A 20567-nucleotide genomic window follows, 5' to 3' on the forward strand; every position below is an offset into this window, starting at 1 on the left:
TGTAGGGCAGAGCCGCAGGGCACGGTAACTTACAGGAGCTGCATTGGCTACATTAGCTTCATATGCTACATGCTACTTGCTGCCCCTGAAGGTGAAAGGTCCCTGATCCCAGCTGTATGAAACAATGGGTCCACGGTTGTCCCTAACAACACAGGCTTACAAATGTCAAGGCAACAGGCGGTGTATGACTGTATCTACTGTCTGGCAGTGTATTCTTTTCACATTGTAGGCTATTGTAACAATATTACTGTAACATTATACTGAAACAGTAGGCCTGTCACAGTCTATTGTTATAGTTACATTTCTACTGTCACATTCACCTGTAACAATACCACACAGACACCACTGTAACAGTTACATTGTATTGTAACCATATCACACTCTACTGTTATAGTCTACTACTGTTTTCCACTGTAACAGTTCAATTCTAGTGTAGCACAGTTACCCTGCACTGGGACAGGTAGGCCTACATTCTGTCACATTTTGTCACAGTGTTACATTCTACCTTAACAGAGTGACACTCTAGTCTAATGTGTGAGTTACACAGTGACACAGGGTTTACATAGCTTTGGGCTCCATCACCTTGTACTTTCATTTATTTAGATCTCCATTAGCTTTGGCTAAGGCCATCGCTATTCTTCCTGGAGTCTACCAACAGTCACTACTTTGACAGCGACAGAAACATCAGAACCAGGATCTGATGTAGGATGTGATTCTGATGGCACAACCGTCGGTTCACTGTATTCAATCAGAGCGACGGACCACAACACTTGGGGTGGGCTGGTCAGTCAGATGTGTGAGTGAGGGCAGACTGAGGAGAGCGCACACACACTCACACACACACGAATCTGAAGTTGGTTTGAAAATTACCAGACATTTTACCCAATATGGTGTGTGCTGAATAGAAGTTAGCTCAGCTCTGTGATATTTCTTAAGTCCATATTGCTCACAATGAAAAAAGGAGGGGGGAAAGCTCTGCAGGAGGGTCTGATGTTATAGACTGAATGGGCACATTTATCAAAGGAGGTGAAGGTAATTATCTCTACACGCATTAGCCTGGTTTAGATAATGACTGACAGTGTTGGTTATGTTATGCATCTCAAGTGAGTAAAGTTATTGCCCTTGTTTTTGTGTTACCAGCAGGTCTGCATACATGTTACTGCTCAGCAACACATAAAACCTTGTTTCCGCAGCGATACAGCAGAGATATAGAAATGATGTAGCAGTAATATAATGTTGATGTAGAGGTGATGTAACTGTATACTTGAGGATGTGTCACTACTCGTAGCGCTGCAGGTGTAATTTCCTGAACATCAGCAGATGTTGTTTCATCTCATAGTAGATTATTGATCCAGCAGTGACATTATTACAGTAATATCAGTAATGTGTCTGATCATGTAGAAACAGCCTGCTGTCACTCAGACCCCTGCTGTCTGCTGGTCCGGTACACAGATGGTTGTGTTTTATGTTGTGATGCTGTGTTCACACTATTTTGCAATATAAGTGTGTGAAATCAGGAGGTTCTCCTCGTCATTAATTCTTGCCGAGACTTGGCGGAGAGATAGGACTGACTGCGTGTTGGCAAGCCCACAAATCAGACCCTGTCAGGTCATGACTGGTTGTGATGTCATCAGGAGGAGGCGCTGTAAAGGCTGACATTTAGGAACAAGAATGTGAAGACACAGTAAAAAAGGAGTCCAGGATGTCTCTCTGGAGGAGGTTTAGTGACTGCAGATCCACCTGCCACATGTTTCCAGCTGTGGCGGCGGTGTTGGAGAGCTGTCAGTGTGTGTGTGTGTGTGTGTTTTGTGACTCCACTCTCACACCAGTTAAGGAAACTGCTTTTCATTCCACTGTGTGCTGCACAGAGCGGCTGTAGTGTTTTCTCTCAGCCATATATGGTCAAGACAACATGTGTGGCCCCTCCCCCTGCACAAGAAATCATTTGTTTTAGACTTGAGCCAGTGTCAGATGCCTGGGGAGTTCAGTCAGATCAACGCAGCACACACGCTCCACGTGTATGTAAAGATCCTGCTGCAACCCCTGTGGAGAGATTAGATCCACGTATGAGAAGGCAGCAGTCTTCATGTCTGAACTGATTTCACTCACAGAGACTTGAAGAGGCCCCCGCTCCTTCACAGGCTGCAGTTTGAGGTGGATCCGGTTGAAGTTGTGGGATGGATCCACGTGGATCCTGACTGACTGTGACCTGCTGACGACTCTCCTGGTTTATGCAGCCATGCAGAAAGTGGTCGTGGTGTAGAGAGCAGCAGGAAACGGGCTCCTTACCCCCCTCTGCAGACACACCTGTGAACTGGTGTCTTAGTGATGTATGTATCAGACAGTCTCTCTTCTGTCAATAATAGAAGACTCCATGCTCCTCTACACCTCACCCATCTACAACATCTAACTCTAATGTCTGGATACGAGCGCTCAATGCAGTAACATGAGCCGAGGCTGAAGAACGGGGCTTGTTAAAAAGGCGTCATTTTGACAGGGGAGAAGCGGGGAGGTGGTGGTGTTGTAGAGTCAACCAGTCAGAAACCAGATAGAAACAGTTTCCTGTTATAAACCTAAAGCAGCCTTCTTTGTTTAGTGACTTCTAAAACTATGTGAAGCAGGCTGTTGTGTAGCACGAGCCTGTGTGCAACAGTGCACCACTGTGTGATCTCAGGGCTCAACTCCGTGTGCGCCGGGTGTTAAAACGACATCACACAGTCACTGAGGTGGAGACGTGTTTTGACGTCAAACCCTGCAGCTTTCATTTGCGTTTGTGCCATTAATTGACGGACACTGATCAACATATTCCTGTGGATCAAGTTTCAAGTTTACTTTATTGTCACATTAGTAATTTCAGTGAAATTCTTATGTACCTTTGGTAATTTGCATAACATAAATAAAGATACAAGAATATAAAGAAGAATAGGAGAGAAGGTGGGAGTAGATTTAAGAAATATAATATTTTGCAATGGCAACCAATAAAAAAGGTTAAGAAGAATGAAGAACGTAACAGTGCATATCTGAATAGCCTATACGGATATTTTTATATATATATATTTTATATTATTAAAATAATATAAAAATGGCGCAATGCACCAAGAGTGACCCGAAAATCCAAGCAGTCGTCCTGAATCCCAAATCCTGTCCTAATCGTCCTGGAAATTGAATGGAACTATGGTTGTTGTAGTTTTTAAAAAGTGTACAGCAGTGTAAGCTGGTTTCCCAGGACCTGATGAACAGGCAGCTAAAAAGCACAAACGTCTCTAGTCACATGACCCCCAACCTCCCCTCCCTACTACACCCTCCACCCTAAATTCCCCTAATGCTCATCTGGGTTGTTCTGCTGAGATCTGATCACTCCGACTCATTCAGAGACTCTCTGGACCACATGCGGCCGCATTCCTGCAACTAAGCAACTCAGACCGTCTCACAAAAATAAAGACTAACTCATTTAAAAGCCAAAAAAAACATGGGATGCCTTACGCCCAGGCCAACTTGGGTCTACGGCCGGCGTCGCCACGGCAACAGTATCAGCGACACCCGCGTTGACCAATCGCAGTCGACAACAGCAAACAGGAAAACACGGCTCGTAATTTGTGGTTTGCTAACATTGTTATGGAGAGAGTGATGAGAAGGGAGCGAGCTCTCAGACTGTATTTTTCTTTTTCTTTTTATGGTTTCAAAGTCAAACGTCTTGTTCCTGTTTTCGTTTCTGCCAAGGACAAACGCTTTCTCTTGAGGAAAAACAGAAGCTTGTAAGATGCAGTTCCTCCCTCTTCCATTTTAGTTGTTGTTGTGAAAACGTCCTATTTTACCCAGAATTCATTGTATCACAGTCCGGCCTTAAGATAGTCAAGAACTAGACTGCATTATGCAACAGATGAACTTAAGACATCTGAAGTGTGTGTCTCTGTGAAACCAGCTCCAGGTGTTTATTGAACATCTGTATACTGATTATTTTACATTTTACAGGTTAGATCATGCAGAGATCGAGGGCTGATATTAGCATATTATAAATGAGGCCTAAAGTCTGTCAATCCAACTTAATGTGTTAAGTAAAAGACTTAAATGATACAGACAAGTCCACTCTCCAATATAAAGAAAGTCAAATGTTAAAAAGTACAGTCCTACAGCACCGTTACTCATTTCACTGCTGTATTTGAATGAATGTAAACACACGCTCTACTGTACTCCAGCAGATCTGTCGTAGCCGGATCCCTGGTTTGTTGTTGGGAGCAGTTTAAATTGGAGATGAGATGTTATCTTCCTCCGAGTCCTCCGTCCCCACATTCCTGTTCTCCTCTGGGATTGGCTGTATTTAGATCTGGAGCTGGCTCAGTGGCCGAAGCTGAATAAAGCCTCTCTCTCCTTCCTCTGTCTCCGTCTCTGTTCTGATGCTGGTATTCCAGAGGAATGTGCAGCTGAATTCCTCTGCAGGGCAGAAAGGCTGCAGCGCTGCTCCACTGTCTGACGCTCATGCTGCTGCTAAATACGTACCGGTACCTCATGCACGGGACAGAGCAGAGCAGAGGAGGACCAGGGGGACTGAACTCTGCATCTACTCTGGAGACCGTCAGATAAACACAGAGACATGGATATGTAGACACATCCCCCTCTGCTCCTGGTGCTGTGGGGCCTCAGGTCTCAGCAGGTGGACTGAGATCAGCCGACTCCACCACCAGTGGCAGATCTTCCACCTTCACCCTCCGTCCTCAGCAACTCTGTGGTTGCTTTGGTGGTGTGTTCATGGTCCCACTGAATGATGAAATACAGTCCAGTGAGTCTTGCAGCAGGACCCGCGGGTGTGTGAACCATGAGCTGCTCCTGTTTCCATCATTTAAACAAAGGTTGATCCTTGTCTTATCAGTCTTTAGACTTTATTGTTGTTAATGTTAAAGGGAGAGTTCAACATTTTTGGCAAATTGGCACATTGCCATTTTCCCTATAGTCTTAGGAGTAGGTTCGTTACCTTTAATTGTCGGTGCAAGCTATTTTTTGAATGGTGGAGCAGAGCCGTGAGCTGCTCAGAGGCTCATGGGATTTCTTGGTTTCCCCCATCAAACTCATCAAATACACAATCCATCAACTCCAAAACACTCTTGTGGACAGGTTGTGACCTGTACATTCACCACGCTATGAGATAATAACAGAACGTTACGAGACAGAGTTGTTTTCGAGGCAAATGCATAGACTGGTGCCGAAAATCGGACCCGACTGGAACGTGCATCAACGGTTTTGCATGAATTTACCTTGAAAACAACTCTGTCTCGTAACGTTCCGTTATTATCTCATAGCGTGGTGAATGTGCAGGTCACAACTTGTCCACAAGAGTGTTTTGGAGTTGATGGATTATGTATTTGTTGAGTGTGATGAGGGAAACCAAGAAATCCCATGCTCTGCTCCGCCGTTCTAAAAATAGTTTGCACCGACAATTAAAGGTAAAAACCAAACTCCTAAAACTATAGAGATTATGACAATGGGCCATTTTGCCGAAATGTTGAACTATCCCTTTAATGTCCCCTACTTCCTGCAGAGAAGCTGCTACACAATTGATTGAACTCACAGTATGACCAAGTGCTGCACCAGTTACCCTAATGTGAGTGTGTTTGAGAGAACCCACACACACATACATTAGGTCGAGGGAGAACATGAACAATCCACACATGAATCAAACCCAGAACCTTCTTGCTGTGAGGCAGCTCAGTTTCCTCTGGAGCATCCTGCTTTGTGACGATGAACTTAACTTGATCCTTGACCCCTCTGATAGGGTTTAGCTTTTTTCTCAGACTGAGGGTGAATGAACTCCCAGCTGCATTCTGGGAGCTGAGCGTCTCCCACACAGCTCTGTCAGGAAACTGATTCTTCTTCATGCACTGACACTGTCTCAGTGTCCTCAGGCTGTGGGACAGCAGCTCTCCTCATATGCAGGCAGCAGCTTTGTTCACTGCATCTGTTCATTGTTTACTATGATGATGATGATGATGGAGATGATTCCAACAATGAACCTTGTTACCTTCCACACGGTGTTAATGTCATCAGAGAAACAGTCAGTCACCACCGTGTGTTTCACTGAGATGCTGCAGCCGCAGTTTCATACCTCACAAACCTCAGGAACCAATCACATTGGATGTGGAGAATGGGGGGCGGGGCTTATCTCATGAGAGGACTGTCATATTGTTGACTGTTTAATAGTGGAGCTGAAGGCTTGTGACTCTTGTGCTTCAAACACCGCATTAAGGCCATGAAGAGAATAGGATTGAACAAGACAGAGGGTTGAGCCTTTGTGTCTGAGGCTTCAGTGCCAGGCCTCTTTTCATATGATGGTGACATTCAGAGTAGGGACTGTGTGGCATGTTGCACATGTCTCAGAGCCGGTCGTTGGGACAGTGTTGCAGCTGAGTAAACACAGCTGGATCCAGCAGCAGGAACAGATGGCTCAGTTTGATTCTGGTGCGTCAGGTAGTGAGCTCTGTTTTTAAGGACGACTGCATGATGTCTGCCCTCGCTTCCTGTAGCTGCAGAGCGATGCCAGCATGAAAGATGATAGACAGATAAGCAGAATTACTGTTACTCTACGCGTTCAAACAGTCAGTGTGATTATCATGGCAGCAGCAGCAGCTTGTGATGTCAGTGTGCCAACTGGACAGGAGGACACTAGGGCTGAAGAAGTGTCAGTAAATGCACCATGGCTGCAGAGCTGCAGAGCTGCAGGGCTGCAGAGCTGCAGGACTGCAGGGAGCAGAGCTGCAGAGCTTCAGGGCTGCAGGGTCGCTTAAGGTTGTGATCACACAGGAAGTCTGAGTGCGGCTGGGAAAAGAGACAGTCGATGTCTTTGGTTTTAAAGAGCTGCTTGTGTGCTGTGCAACACTGAACTCATAGTGAACCGTTCTTCGCCGCAGCTTTTCTTTTCTTTTCTTTTTTTTTTACTATGCTGCTTTACTGTCAACATTACTCTGCTTGTAGTGAACAGAGAGGGCAGGTGCTGTTTCACTCTTTGTTTCTGATCAGATCTGAAGACAAAAGAGTGAACGTGTCCAACTGACAGGCCTGGTCTGAGAACAGCACGGTGTCACGTCATATTACAGAGGGACACAGAGAAACCTAAAAGGGATAGTTTTGGCAAATTGGCCCATTGCCATAATCCCTATAGTTTTAGGAGTAGGTTCGTTACCTTTAATTGTTGGTGTGGCCATGGTAGCGTGGTGAATTGTTTAATTGGTAACGTGGTGAATTGTTTAATTCACCACAACTTGTCCACCAGAGCGTTTTGGAGTTGTTGGATTGTGTATTTGATGATTTGATGAGGGAAACCAAGAAATCCCATTAGCCTCCGTAGTGTAGCTCTGAGCAGCTCGCGGCTCTGCTCCTCCGTTCTAAAAACAGCTTGCACCGACAATTAAAGGTAACGAACCTACTCCTAAAACTATAGGGGGGGTGTTGAACTATCCCTTTAACGTTGGGATTTTTACATCTGTGTATGAACAGTTGACCTCTACTGTATTCCTCTGCTTTGGGAGTTTTGCATGAAAATTACTCAGAGCAAATACTCACATTTCCTGACACCTGTAATGACAGATACCACATTCTTTGAGTCGCCCCTTCAACGTTTCACCAGTATTAAAAACAAAACGATAACAAAAATGGCAAAATTTACTGGTTGCACATGCGTAAATAGATGAAAAATTAACTTGCACACTTAGTTTTAATAGTTAGTTTTAATTTTAGGGGCAAAATGCCTCCATTTAGAGGCAGTCTGGAGCTCTGAATATTGTGGTGTAGTGTGTGCTCTCTGGTTTTCTGGAGCTGCCTTTGTGTTGATGGGGTGTAGAGTGATTGGTCCTGACCAGCCTCACCACCAGCGAGTGTCAGTGCTGCAGGAGAACACTACAATGTCTCACATATGCAGTATATTTGACTCAGACCGACAGGAGCCGAGCTGTTAAGGCGCCACTGTGTTATAACCGTCAGTTGATCCCCGTCTCTGCTCACATGTGTGGACTGTGTGGGGTTCAGGTCAGCATCAACAGAACTCAGTCCCTTGATTAGAAAGAAGAAACAAACGATGATAATGTTTTAATACAGTTTGGAGCTTCAGGGAGTGGAGTTATATTTTCTATAGCGACTGTATCAGAGGAGCTACATGATCACATGCTGGACTTATCAGGCCTGTGGTGTGTTTAGTGACATTCAAATGTGTTGTTCTGGCTGAGTGAGATAAGTTACTGTAATATTCCTGGCATTGTTGGTGGACAGGGAGCGCGGTCTGGAGGACGAGATGCTGGGTATCTGACGGCCGCACGCAGACAGGATGTTTGTCCTCGGGGACGACGGTTGACTGCTGTCACTCCACGCTGGAAGTCTGCAGCGGACTGACAGAGGGAGGGAGCTCTGTGAGGACTGATGCTGTGGCCGCCCAGAGCCAACATGTGGACGTGGTGGTGGCGGCGCGCACCGGCATTCAGTCGTATTTAAAGACAGCTCCAGATTATTAATACACAGGCGTCCTCTCTGTCTGGGTCAGACGGACAGGTGGGACACTGAGCTGCAGCTGATCTGAACCACGATGACCTGGACTGGTCAGTGTCGTAGCCCGGTGGTGTCCTTGATCACTGTGACTGGTAGTGTTCGATTAGATTAGATTAGTAGTTTATTGTCATCGTTAAAAACTATGAAACACAGTTTGGCAAGAAAAACACAAACACCAAGAAACATACGCTTCCAGAGTCTAATAAATAATTCAAGTGCAATAGTGCAAAAATAGATCATGAATTGCTTTTATTCTTCTATTGTTGGTTTTAAAAAGCATCACTCATCTCACTTCCCAAACGCCTCACGCACACATTATGTACATCATTATGTAATGACGTAGTTACTCTAGGAAAAGCCCTAATCTCTACAGCACCACCCTAAGGAATCCAGGAGTTATCTCTGCACACGCTAATGGTTTGTGAAGAAAAGGCACAGACTCGTCAACCTCGACATATTTCTCCTCCTTTCTTCCATGCACAATGTGTGTGTGTTTTTTTTAGGGAATGGGGTAACCAAAAATGTAACTTACAATGTAAAGGAGTAATCAGTAATTTAAATAGAGTAATTTGCTCAACACTGCTTTTTTGTTTTTCACCGTGCATAATCAAAATAACATTTGAGAAGAAATATTTGTTTGTGTAATTTTAAGACTAGTAGGCTACATTTAGTGATTTGCATTTGCATAATCTCCTGGGACTTTAGGCCTCAGTGGAAACGCAGAGTGACAGTGGGCCACAGGAACCATCCTGAAAAGAAAGTCCCAGGAACCTTTGGTGGAAAAGCACCTTAGATACAGTGTGTTGTTGTTGGTGTGATGTTTTCTACAGTAAGATCCAGTAGATTTGACTGGACAGTTGTCAGGATGAGACAGAAGTGACGGCTGAAAGCTCCTGATCTAGAATCAGCTCTTATCTATTTGGGGTTGTCTGTGTAAGACTCACCTCCAACACAGTGGACTCACTGAGTTTAGTTGAGGATAACTGACTAAGACTGACTGACTGAGAGGACAGATTCATTCTCTGCCAATGACCTGTTGCTGTTGATTATATTTGGCTGTGATTCGTCATCTGGATCTGGAGAAGTGTTAGTGTCACACACACACAGAGAGAGTGTGTATTTTAACCACACACTGCATCTCTTTGATTCCCGACCATTCTTAATGATGCTGTGTGATACTGAGTCAGCTGTTCCACTCATGCTGTTCATCCACCTTTCTTTATAAAGTCCTTAAATTAATCAGTGCTGTCACATGGTTCGGTCATAAATAGACCCTCTGTCTCCTACATTAGAGTCACTAACAGCTCTGCAACACTTTTATCCCGATGTACAGAAACTTCACTGTACCGGTTCATTTTGCAGGTGTTCAAACTTCACCATTACGCTGGCTTGTAAACTTTCTCAGCTCAGCATCGACACTCATTATATTGATCTGCAATGGATGATTTCATACACACGATTTCATACACACACTTTCATCATCCAGATGCTGCTCTTCTTCTCCTGAACACAACACACCCTCTGTCAGACTCTCACTATTTCAACCTGAAGTTTTTGGCTCATCATTAAGATATGAAGTTATGGTCACTGGAGTGTTAGTATCAAGTAACACTCTCTCCTCCTTCAGTTTAGTGATCGTCTCCAAAACTATGAGCCTGTTTTTCTTTGCATCAGTCTGAATGGAGTCCTGATTGGTCCCTGATCGTTGGGAAAGATACTGGTGATACAGATTGTCTCTGTATTGTCAGTGTGTGTTTAATAGGAGCAGTGGATGTGAGTGACTGTGACTTGGAGGTTAAGAACTGAGTAGGGATGCACCAATCTACAATGTTTTACAGAGTTGGGAAAGTAATGTTTAAAGGGATAGTTCAACATTTTGGCAAAATGGCCCATTGCCCAATCCCTATAGTTTTAGAAGTAGGTTTGTTATCTTTAATTGTCGGTGCAAGCTATTTTTAGAACGTCGGAGCAGAGCTGTGAGCTGCTCAAAGCTACGCTATGGAGGCTAATCAAATTTCTTGGTTTCCCTCATCAAACTCTAACGAACCTACTCCTAAAACTATAGGGATTTGGCAATGGGCCAATTTGCCAAAATGTTAAACTATCCCTTTAAAGTCAAGCCTGATGCCTTCGCTTTCTTTCACATGGCAAAGTATACCGTTTATTAATTCAACAGTGGTATTGGGTCAGTACAGGATCCCTAGAATGGAGTAGTGAAGGACTGGATCAGGAGGACTACATGCTGTGTCATCCATTTACTATGACTTTCTGTGATTCAGAGCTTTACAATTAAAACAGATGAGCTGTCAGTCGGCACGCGTGTTACATCAGTCCTCATCTGAAGGACAGATTCTGTGATGATGAGTCGCAATTCCTACATGAACAGCTACATTTATGAAAACAGCCGTGCCTTTTGGCCTCTGTTTGGTTTGTAGCGGTGAAGTGACTGCGACTGGCCGCTGTGCTGTGGACTCTTCCTCATTTTTCAGTAACTGCAGTAATTACTGTTGTGACTGTGCACTTCCTCTTTCAGCCAGGGCGGAGTGGGAAGTGTCTCCAGACTGTGGTCAGGATCTGAGCTGATCCTGAGCTGAAGCCGTTTAGATCCTGTGTGATTTCTAGCTCCTCCGTGTGTCTGTGACAATAAAACAGAAACACTGTGTGAACATCCAGGAGCAGCCAGTATCACCTGCAGCGCTCAGAGCCGATGAGTCGCTTCCTGTCTCCTCTGTCCTCCCATTGGCTGCCTCAGACAGGATCCAGTCGCGCTCCCAGCAGAATCACAGCTGGGAGGATACTAATGACTGAAATGCCCTTTTATGGCAACTGAGAACTTTTGAAACAGGAAGTGACTTCAGAGGTTTTGTAGGAACGCTGTCATTCCAGAGTAGAGGAAGATCCAAGAAACTGCTGACACCAGGGACCCCCCCCCCACACACACACTCCCCCCTCTCTTCCCCCCAGATTAAAATAGCAGAGTGAATGAAGATGTTATTTCATCGAGAGCAGCAGCAGCAATGGAGGAGGAGGAGGAGGAGGAGGTGACTCTGCTACAGCCACAGGCCTCAAGTCAGCTGAAGTCAGTCCAGACATGTTGAGCAGACAAGAGGCAGCCTGTCAACTATTTGTTCAACCCACTGAATGTTAACGAGTGTGAGTGTGTGAGCAGCGGTGATGAGGAGAGTGTGTGTCAACATCTCTATGGACTTCATTACTTTAATTTATAGACGATAATGAAGGTGTAGTGTCAGACCTTCACTCTGTTTCCTTATAGATATTATTTATATAGTTTATTCTCCATGCAATAACTAAGAAGAGCAACAAAAAATATGTTCTTCAGCCTTTATATGTATATTGCAATTAATTTTGACAGATATTGTGATGTGAGTCATGATAAAAATGACTGGATATAACCACACACTTTTGTACGAATCAGTCACACCCCAATAGTTGATCAATGTGTCTTTGTGCCACACCAGCTGCTAGCTGTAGCTGCATATGCACTGAGTGTGTGTTGTGTCACTGCAGTGTGTGTGTTGTGAATAAAGTGACTGTAACCCGGTGTCTTTCCTGTTTCTTCAGCAGGGAGAAGAAACCAGAGTTGATCATCTGACGGGGAGGAGGGCCGACTCTCAATCACTGGTTTACATCAGGTATGTAGGCTACTGTTCTCACGCTAACTAACACACTGGTGAGCTGAAGCTGAGCAGCAGCACACATCAGGTTCACCGTGTTCAGGCAGCAGACTCTCACCAAACAGGCCTGGAGGACACGTCACATTTCATAGATCAGTCTCTTTTATCTGTTACTACAATACCCAGCATTCATTGTGATGGCTGCATCCTGCCATGGGCCCCCCCCCCCCCCCTCCTCCCTCCTCCCTGCTGCACACTCCAGCTCCATCCGCCTGTCATCAGGGAGGAGGCCAGAAAAAGAAGAAGGAACTGATAGTGACACAGTGTCAGCAGGATGTGAGACTCAAGGCGTCTGTGTTGTGACATTCAATCTGTCCGAGAGGCCAAAACACTCACACACACACACATACATAGACACACACACTCGCTCTGTTGCTGGTGTCTGCCTCTGAGCTGCCAGTGTGCAACATGTCACCTCCACAGTTTACTGTCATTGAGACCAGAGCTTCAGAGTCACTGCTACCAAAATGACTTAACCTCCATCTGTAAACAACAGTAAAGTACAACAATGTACAGAAAACCACAGTAGAAAATGTAAAGTACAGTAAACTACATTAAACAGTACTAAAGTACAGCACACTACAGTCACTACAGTTGTGTGACTGTGTGAATTGAGCCTCCTGCACTTAAAGCCTTGTCTCCTTAGCACTCAGTTGAGTTGGGTTAACATAATGGACTGAGTGCTATTTAAACAGGCTGAGTGTGTTGTATCTGTCTGTAATATCTGACATCAGAGATAGTGGTTAACTCTGCTGTCCAGAGGAAGAGGAAGCCTCAAATAGTATCTGATGAGAGTAGTGCTGCTGCTCCTGCTGCTCCTCTTCCAGTGAAGTGTAGTTAAATCCAGCTCCTGGGTTCATGTCACTAAAGCAGAAGTAAGCGATCCGGTCATTTTGGCTAATGCTGCGTTCCAGGCAGGCTTTTGAAACCGTAAGTTACAGCTTCAAGTCACGACTTACGACTTTGTAGCGTTCCAGGCAACCCGTAACTCGTGTTTTTCCTTCCTGTTGCACCTGTTTTACCGGTGAAAGTCACTATAACGGCCACTCGTAACTTCCGACCCGTGAACTCGTACCAGATCGAACTGGTACGACTTCACAGGGCGGAAAAACACGAGTTACGGGCTGCCTTGAACGCACCATAACTTCTTGTCAGCCGATGGAGTTAGCAGTCCCCGCCCTCGTCATGGATCTATTGGTCCTCGTCCCTACGTCACCACATTCACGCGCATCCCTTGGCTGTACACACAGCCCTGCATGCCGTTCTCTCTCCTCATTGGATAAAACTTGTAGGATACGAGGAAAGTTTTCTCCTCGGCTTAGAGCAGAGCAGAGGGACTGACAGACCCGTGTTTCGGTCCAAACACTCTATGTAAGTGATTGCTGTCGGAAGATAGAACTATTTAAGACTTATATTAATACAAAAATATCGCTTACTTCTGCTTTAACTCCTCTCTCTGGCATTAGTGTCCAGGGTTTCACTCCTCTAACTGACACAATGCTTTACCCAGTGTTTACTGAACCGCTGACAGAAGCACAACAACAGACCAGGGGTCGGGAACTGACCATGTGGATATAAATATGTTTTTACAGTAATCATGTTTCAGATTACATAAGACCGGACCGTAGCTCGGCTTCCTGTCTGAACCGGGTTCTCACACTCTGCTGGTTTCTTGTGTGCATGTAAATAGAAGCGCCGTTCCTCACTCTGACCTCCGCTTCGCTGAGAAATGTGAGAGAAGTTGTTCAGATCAGAAATCCCCCTCAGCGACGACACACAACTTCCTCTTCATCAGCCGCATTTATCAAAGGGATAAAACGATAATAACACGACGACGCAGCTTCTGAAGGCATAGTGGTGGGAGGGGGAAATATGAGGATGAAATATTTTAAACAGAGCTGCAGCTAACTCGGTCCTTCTGTCTGGAAATGTGCGTGTATGTTTCATATTTGGTGCTGGAGCAGTAGCTGCTCTGTGACAGACATGTTAATAAACACCACACATATCACAGGAGTCTCTAATTAGCTGATTTGAACCAGCTGCGTCTTCCCAGCACTCAGATGTTGCCATGGTGATTTTAATTGCCAACTTTGTTGTGAGTTAGACAGAGATTCAGTTTGTGTTGTGGATTTCTTCCCAACGAGATAATATATTTTTTTGGTTATACAGAGACACATTTTGACCTTTTAGTTTCTGCAACGAACAGTTCAGGACTAGATAAGACAGTGGTGGTTCCCAAACTTTTTTGGCTCATGACCCCATTTTGACATCACAAATTTCGGCCGTCAATTAAGATGCGTCAGCTCAGATATTTTTATATGCTGCATTTTATTTGAACTCGATTTATATTCAAGAAAGTGAAAGTATAGAATACAGTTGTTTAAGATTGTGTGTGGTGTTTTTAATCATACTTTAAAAGAATAATAATTAGTTATATAAAATATTTTTATCAGTAATTTTTTTAAATCAATTTCTAGACATTTCAGGCGACCCCACGTGGGGTCCCGACCTATAAGGTGTAAAACAAGTGGAATGAAAATGAGGAAGAAACTTTTGACCTGAGAACAACACATGAAGTAGCAGTACAGGGCTCCAGACTAACTTTTATTACGGGAGCACAGTGGCCTATAACTTAGGATTTTAGGAGCACAAACAGAACATTTAGGGGCACAAATCAATTTGTGAAGCAAATATTCACATTTCCTTTTCATTCATGAGCCTCATACAGCGTGGCCTGTATGCGTGGCCAGATTCTTTGAGTGTTATTAAAAAAAAAAACAGCAAATTTACTGGTTGCACATGAAGAATAAGAAGAAGCTAAAGAAGAAGAATAATAAAAATAAACTGACACTGAAAAAGAAGAAGAAGAGTTAAGGGAACATATTCTCTGTTTGGGCTGTTGGGTAAATTCCGCTGTTTGTAAACCGAGGCTACTAAGAGCAGCTGTTTAGCTTGGCACAGCACAAACACTGGAGACAGCTAGCCTGTTTACACCTTGTGTTGTTGGAGTCAACTAACGCCTCTGACCCTGTCCTGTCTTCTCCGTCCTCTCTTCTCCGTGTCCCTGCAGGTGTGAGCTGGTGGAGGTGCAGAGCAGCAATCATGGTGGCCCTATCACTAAAGATCGGCGTGGGGAACGTGGTGAAGACCATGCAGTTTGAGCCCTCCACCATGGTGTACGACGCCTGCCGCATCATCAGGGAGAGGGTCCCTGAGGCGCAGCTCGGCCAGCGTGAGTCTGACACACACACACACACACACACACACACAGGTTTTACACAATGTTACATGTTGCTGCTTATGTTATATAAAGTAATAATGATGCTAGTGTCAGTGGATCAGCAGCAAACAAGCAGAATAATGGACAAAGACAGTTATATTAGACGCTATAAGGGTGTTGTGGGGGTGTTATATCTGACAAGTACAGAGATTTCTGAGATGAAAGGACAGAGCATTTTTAAATAAATGAAATGAGGATATGGATATTTGCAGGTAAATTATTCCAGTCAGAGGAAGCTACAAGCATGAAGGCTTTCTTAGCCATGGCTGGAACAAAAATGAAAAACTGTGTTGAATAACTGAGATAAGTGATCATAACTGGTGGAAAAGGGAGTCAGGAACTGTTTAAGATAATTAAACAGGTAATTCAAGTAAACACATTTTTGAATAAACTTTTCTGAAGAGCTGCTTTCAGTTTGGGTCAATCTTAGATAAAAATCACTCTCTTGTCAGCTCTCTGTTCTTGATTGTGATTGATTCACTTCTCATGTGAACGGCTAAACGTCTGAAAGATTAATGTCCCCCCATGTCTGAGTGTATCTGCTCACAACGACGCTGCTTTGACCCTTTGATGAGCTCAGACATGATCTGGACCAGACCCTGACCCTCTGCCTCGACCTTCAGAGACCAAGAATCCCTGAGTTTCTTTTCTACGAGAAAAGAAAAGTTATCATCATCATCATGGTCTCTAGTTCTCAGATTCAGAGTCAGATTCTCTAACATGGAGGCGGGTACTTCACTGCAGCTTGTAAAACACAGCTCCAGGCTCCCGTTGCTGTTGGTGGTGAGATTGATGAAGGTTGTTGGTAGCAGTCACACGGGGGCTTTAACATGAAGAGTGATTCTGTCCTCGTGTGACTGTGTGAAGCAAAACAAAACAAAAGTGAGTGATTAAAGGGTGGACAGCTCAGAGAGGGACGCAGCAGACGCAGCGCGGGCGTGTCTGGTCTCAGCCTCTGTAAAGTGAGAAGGCTCTGCTCCTCAGATCCATCAGCCGGCTGCAGAGCCCTGCCTCATTACGTCAGCCGTTCCAACAGCAGCTCTGAGCTTGTGAAATGACTGACATGTCCAAGCATGACAAAGACAAAACCTGTCCCCCTCAGTTTCTGCCCCTGTGTGTCCTTCAGGAGACTTGTAACCTGATGAGATGTTTCTGTAAAAAAAAAAAACAGCTGATCCCACCGGTCAGCTGACCTGGTTTACATAAACGTGGACATCCTGGAGACATGAGCTCCACACAGACTGGATGTCTCTGTGTACATGTCCAGAACCACAGTGACTCACCCGCTGTGTCTGTCCCTCTGCAGCCAACGACTACGGGCTGTTTCTGTCCGATGAAGACCCAAAGAAAGGCATCTGGCTGGAGGCAGGAAAGGCCCTGGATTACTACATGTTGAGGAATGGGGTGAGTCACCGAACTCCTCACTGACGCTCAGACAGGAAGTGGAGGGAGGACGAGAACCGCTCAGTGTGGTCTAGACCAGGGCAGGGGGACCAAAATAAACTCTGTGATTAAAATTGATTTTCACTTTCACTTCACACAGAAAAAGGCTCCAACACATGTTTGACTCCAAGAGATGAAATAAAACAAAATCTAATACATCAAGATATTTAGTGCTAGAAGATCAGTCTGTCCTCTCTGTAACTCACCTGTCTGTCCCCTCTGTAACTAACCCCTTGGACGCACTGCACGCGGAAGCTGGGCGCGCGCAGTGCGCGCGGCTTCTCGGGCGCTTGGGTGGTCGCACTGGGAGCATACTTCTCCTCCTCTCTCCGCGCCGGTCAGACATCGACTGCAGTCGTTCATACTCGTATTCACTCGGTTTTTCACACACACGTCATTTTAAACATGAGTCTGTGTGTCTCATGTGCAGACGCAACGGTCAAATATGTGTAGATGGACAAGCAACAACTTAATTAATCATCATTTAATTATTTTATTTTGAAAATTGACCGGATTCTCTCGCCTTTTCTGTGCCCAACTTCCTGTCTGGTACGACCACGTCTGTCCAGCTTGACAGACGGCGCTCTCGGCGCGCGCGGCTCGCGCGAAAAATAGAAATGAACCGAACTGAAGCGCTCCAGGCGCGCGCACTGCGCTCCACAGCGCGAGATGTGCGGCCAGGCAGACCTGTTAACATGTGCGCCGAACTGAAACTCCCTCCGCTCCAGGGCGCTGCGCTTCGGTTCCGCGTCTAGTGCGTCCAAGCTGTCACCTGTCTGTCCTCTCTGTAACTCACCTGTCTGTCCTCTCTGTAACTCACCTGTCTGTCTCCTCTGTAACTCACCTGTCTGTCCTCTCTGTAACTCACCTGTCTGTCCTCTCTGTAACTCACCTGTCTGTCTCCTCTGTAACTCACCTGTCTGTCTCCTCTGTAACTCACCTGTCTGTCTCCTCTGTAACTCACCTGTCTGTCTCCTCTGTAACTCACCTGTCTGTCTCCTCTGTAACTCACCTGTCTGTCGTCTTTGTATCTCACCTGTCTGTCCTCTCTGTAACTCACCTGTCCTCTCTCATCTGTCCACCTGTCTACCAGGACACCCTCGAGTACAAGAAGAAGCAGAGGCCTCTGAAGATCAGGATGCTGGACGGCACAGTGAAGACCGTCATGGTGGACGACTCCAAGATCGTCAGTGACATGCTAATGACCATCTGTGCTCGGATAGGTCAGCTCCGTCTCACACACTGTCCACTCATTGGCTGATATCTGCCCTGCTGTCACTCTGTCCATCCGTTGTTAACGTGTCATGTGACCTCCGTGTGTTTGTGCGTCAGGCATCACAAACTACGACGAGTACTCTCTGGTGAGGGACATCTTAGAGGAGAAGAAGGAGGAGACCACGGGGACGCTGAAACGAGACAAGACTCTGCTGAGAGACGACAAGAAGATGGAGAAGCTGAAGCAGAAGCTGCACACAGACGACGAGTGTATGAAAACACACACATACACATTGTTTCAAACACATTGATGTATGGCCACGAGCGTCAGTGTTAACAGTCACACACAGGAAGGAGCTGTCAGGGAGGTCAGAGGTCATTTCACAGACACTAAACAAGTGTAGCTCTATTAGTTCCACTGACACCGTCCTGACATACACACAGCAATTCCAGGACCACCATGTCCCTGTCTGTCCTAAAGTCTGTGGTCTGCTCTGTCCTCAGTGAACTGGTTGGACCACGGCAGGACGCTGAGGGAGCAGGGGGTGGAGGAGACAGAGATGTTGCTCCTGAGGAGAAAGTTCTTCTACTCTGACCAGAACGTGGACTCCAGAGACCCAGTCCAGCTCAATCTGCTCTACGTGCAGGTACGTACACAGGTGGACAGGATCCAGACTCAGACACCCATCAGTTCTTCTTCAGCGGTTGTTGGTCCAATAGAAGTTGATGTTAAAGGGATAGTTCACCCAAAATTGAAATTGCACTCATTATCTACTCACCCTCATGTCGACTAAGGGCTGGGAGAAGTTTCAGAGTTATCCGTGGCTTCTCTGAGTTACAGGGGGTCTCGGTGTAGCAGTGCATGTCCATATAACGGTTGCAAATGGATACCAACTGTCTTCGTAAGTAAGTCTATATTTCAAGCTTGTTTGTAGCGGAAGCTTCTTGAAGCTCCTCTTTCCGGTTCGTCAAATTTGGACAAACTGGGAAGAGGACAGACCTGGTTTGTCCAAATTTGACGAACCGGGAAGAGGAGCTTCCGCTACAAACAAGCTTGAAATATAGACTATAGCATTTCGGGGCTTCAATACAAGACGGACATTACATACGAGCAGCATGGAGGTATTTGGATGTTTTTTGGTGTGTCTTTTTGTTACGAAGACAGTTGGTATCCATTTGCAACCGTTATATGGACATGTACTGCTATGCCGAGGATAACGGATAACTCTGAAACTTCTCACAGCCCTTAGTCGACATGAGGGTGAGTAGATAATGTGTGAAATTTCAATTTTGGGTGAACTGTCCCTTTAATACATAATGAGAATTAAAGGCAATGGTGAGGTCAAACACCTGTATGAGCAGGTGTACAGACCAAGATCTTGTCTGTGGTGGACTGACCTGGTTACTGTGGTTGCGGTCACTGCAATGTGAACATAATAAGCATATGAAATGAAACTCGGTGCAAACACAACACAGAGACAACAGACTGTGTCCTCCATGATTTCAACACCCAGCTCCTCCCAGACAGAGGTTATATAAACAAACCGTATGGAAGCAGACGGAGCACATTGTTTCCTATATGATGGTTCACACAGATAACATCCATGCTTGCCCCAGCCAATCACAACCAAGTATTCTCCCTGGCCATCGGTCATTGTTAAAGGTTCAGTGTGTCGGCACTGATTGTGTTACTGTTTATTGTCTATGTGTGGTTGCACTTAAGGGTTTAGCTTTTAATCCCGTTGTGCAATGACAAATAAATACATTCATTCATCATTAATTCATAATTGTCAAGGTTTATTGGCAAAATCTGAATATACTACCCATGAATGTATTAGTTTAAGTGTATAATCGCTATAAAATTAAATTTGTTTGGTTTTCGTAGCCTTAAAATTTTTATTTTATATAAACATATAGTGAGTGCAAGCGAGTGAGCGCTGCAAACTAGAATCTGAACGCTGGATATCACGGTTTTACCCCCATTTTACACATGGGACCTTTAATGTTTGTGTGTGTGTGTGTGTGATTCCAGGCCCGTGATGACATCCTCAACGGCTCTCACCCCGTCTCCTTCGACAAAGCCTGTGAGTTTGCAGGGTACCAGTGTCAGATCCAGTTCGGAGACCACAACGAGGCCAAACACAAGCCTGGATTCTTGGAGTGAGAACCGCCTTCACACACTTCTTCTGTTTTGTGATCATGTGACGTTTGTGTTGTGACATGTTTGATCTGAGCTGAACTGTTTGTCCTCAGTCTGAAGGAGTTCCTGCCCAAAGAGTACATCAAGAACAAAGGAGAGAAAAAGATCTTCCAGGTGAGAACTGGACTCTGTGGAGGTGCAGGACCCTGCCAGTCCTCCAGCCTGATCCACCAGTTGTTCTGGCCACATGAGCAACATTTATAACTAT

General features: G+C 45.2%; 1 protein-coding gene across 1 annotated transcript in view; it reads left to right on the top strand.

Annotated features, from left to right (window-relative positions):
• tln1 (talin 1) overlaps positions 1-20567 on the top strand; it is a 57021-nt gene that overhangs the window by 824 nt on the left and 35630 nt on the right. The window contains exons 2-9 of the mRNA XM_083983056.1: positions 12109-12179; positions 15292-15453; positions 16808-16905; positions 18038-18167; positions 18277-18429; positions 18664-18806; positions 20192-20319; positions 20413-20473. Of these exons, the coding sequence (XP_083839182.1) occupies positions 15324-15453; positions 16808-16905; positions 18038-18167; positions 18277-18429; positions 18664-18806; positions 20192-20319; positions 20413-20473 (843 nt within the window). The 5' untranslated portion in view covers positions 12109-12179; positions 15292-15323. The remainder of the gene's footprint in view (positions 1-12108; positions 12180-15291; positions 15454-16807; positions 16906-18037; positions 18168-18276; positions 18430-18663; positions 18807-20191; positions 20320-20412; positions 20474-20567) is intronic.

The sequence above is a fragment of the Trachurus trachurus genome (genome assembly GCF_905171665.1).
Source record: "Trachurus trachurus genome assembly, chromosome: 12".
Taxonomy (NCBI): Eukaryota; Metazoa; Chordata; class Actinopteri; order Carangiformes; family Carangidae; genus Trachurus; species Trachurus trachurus.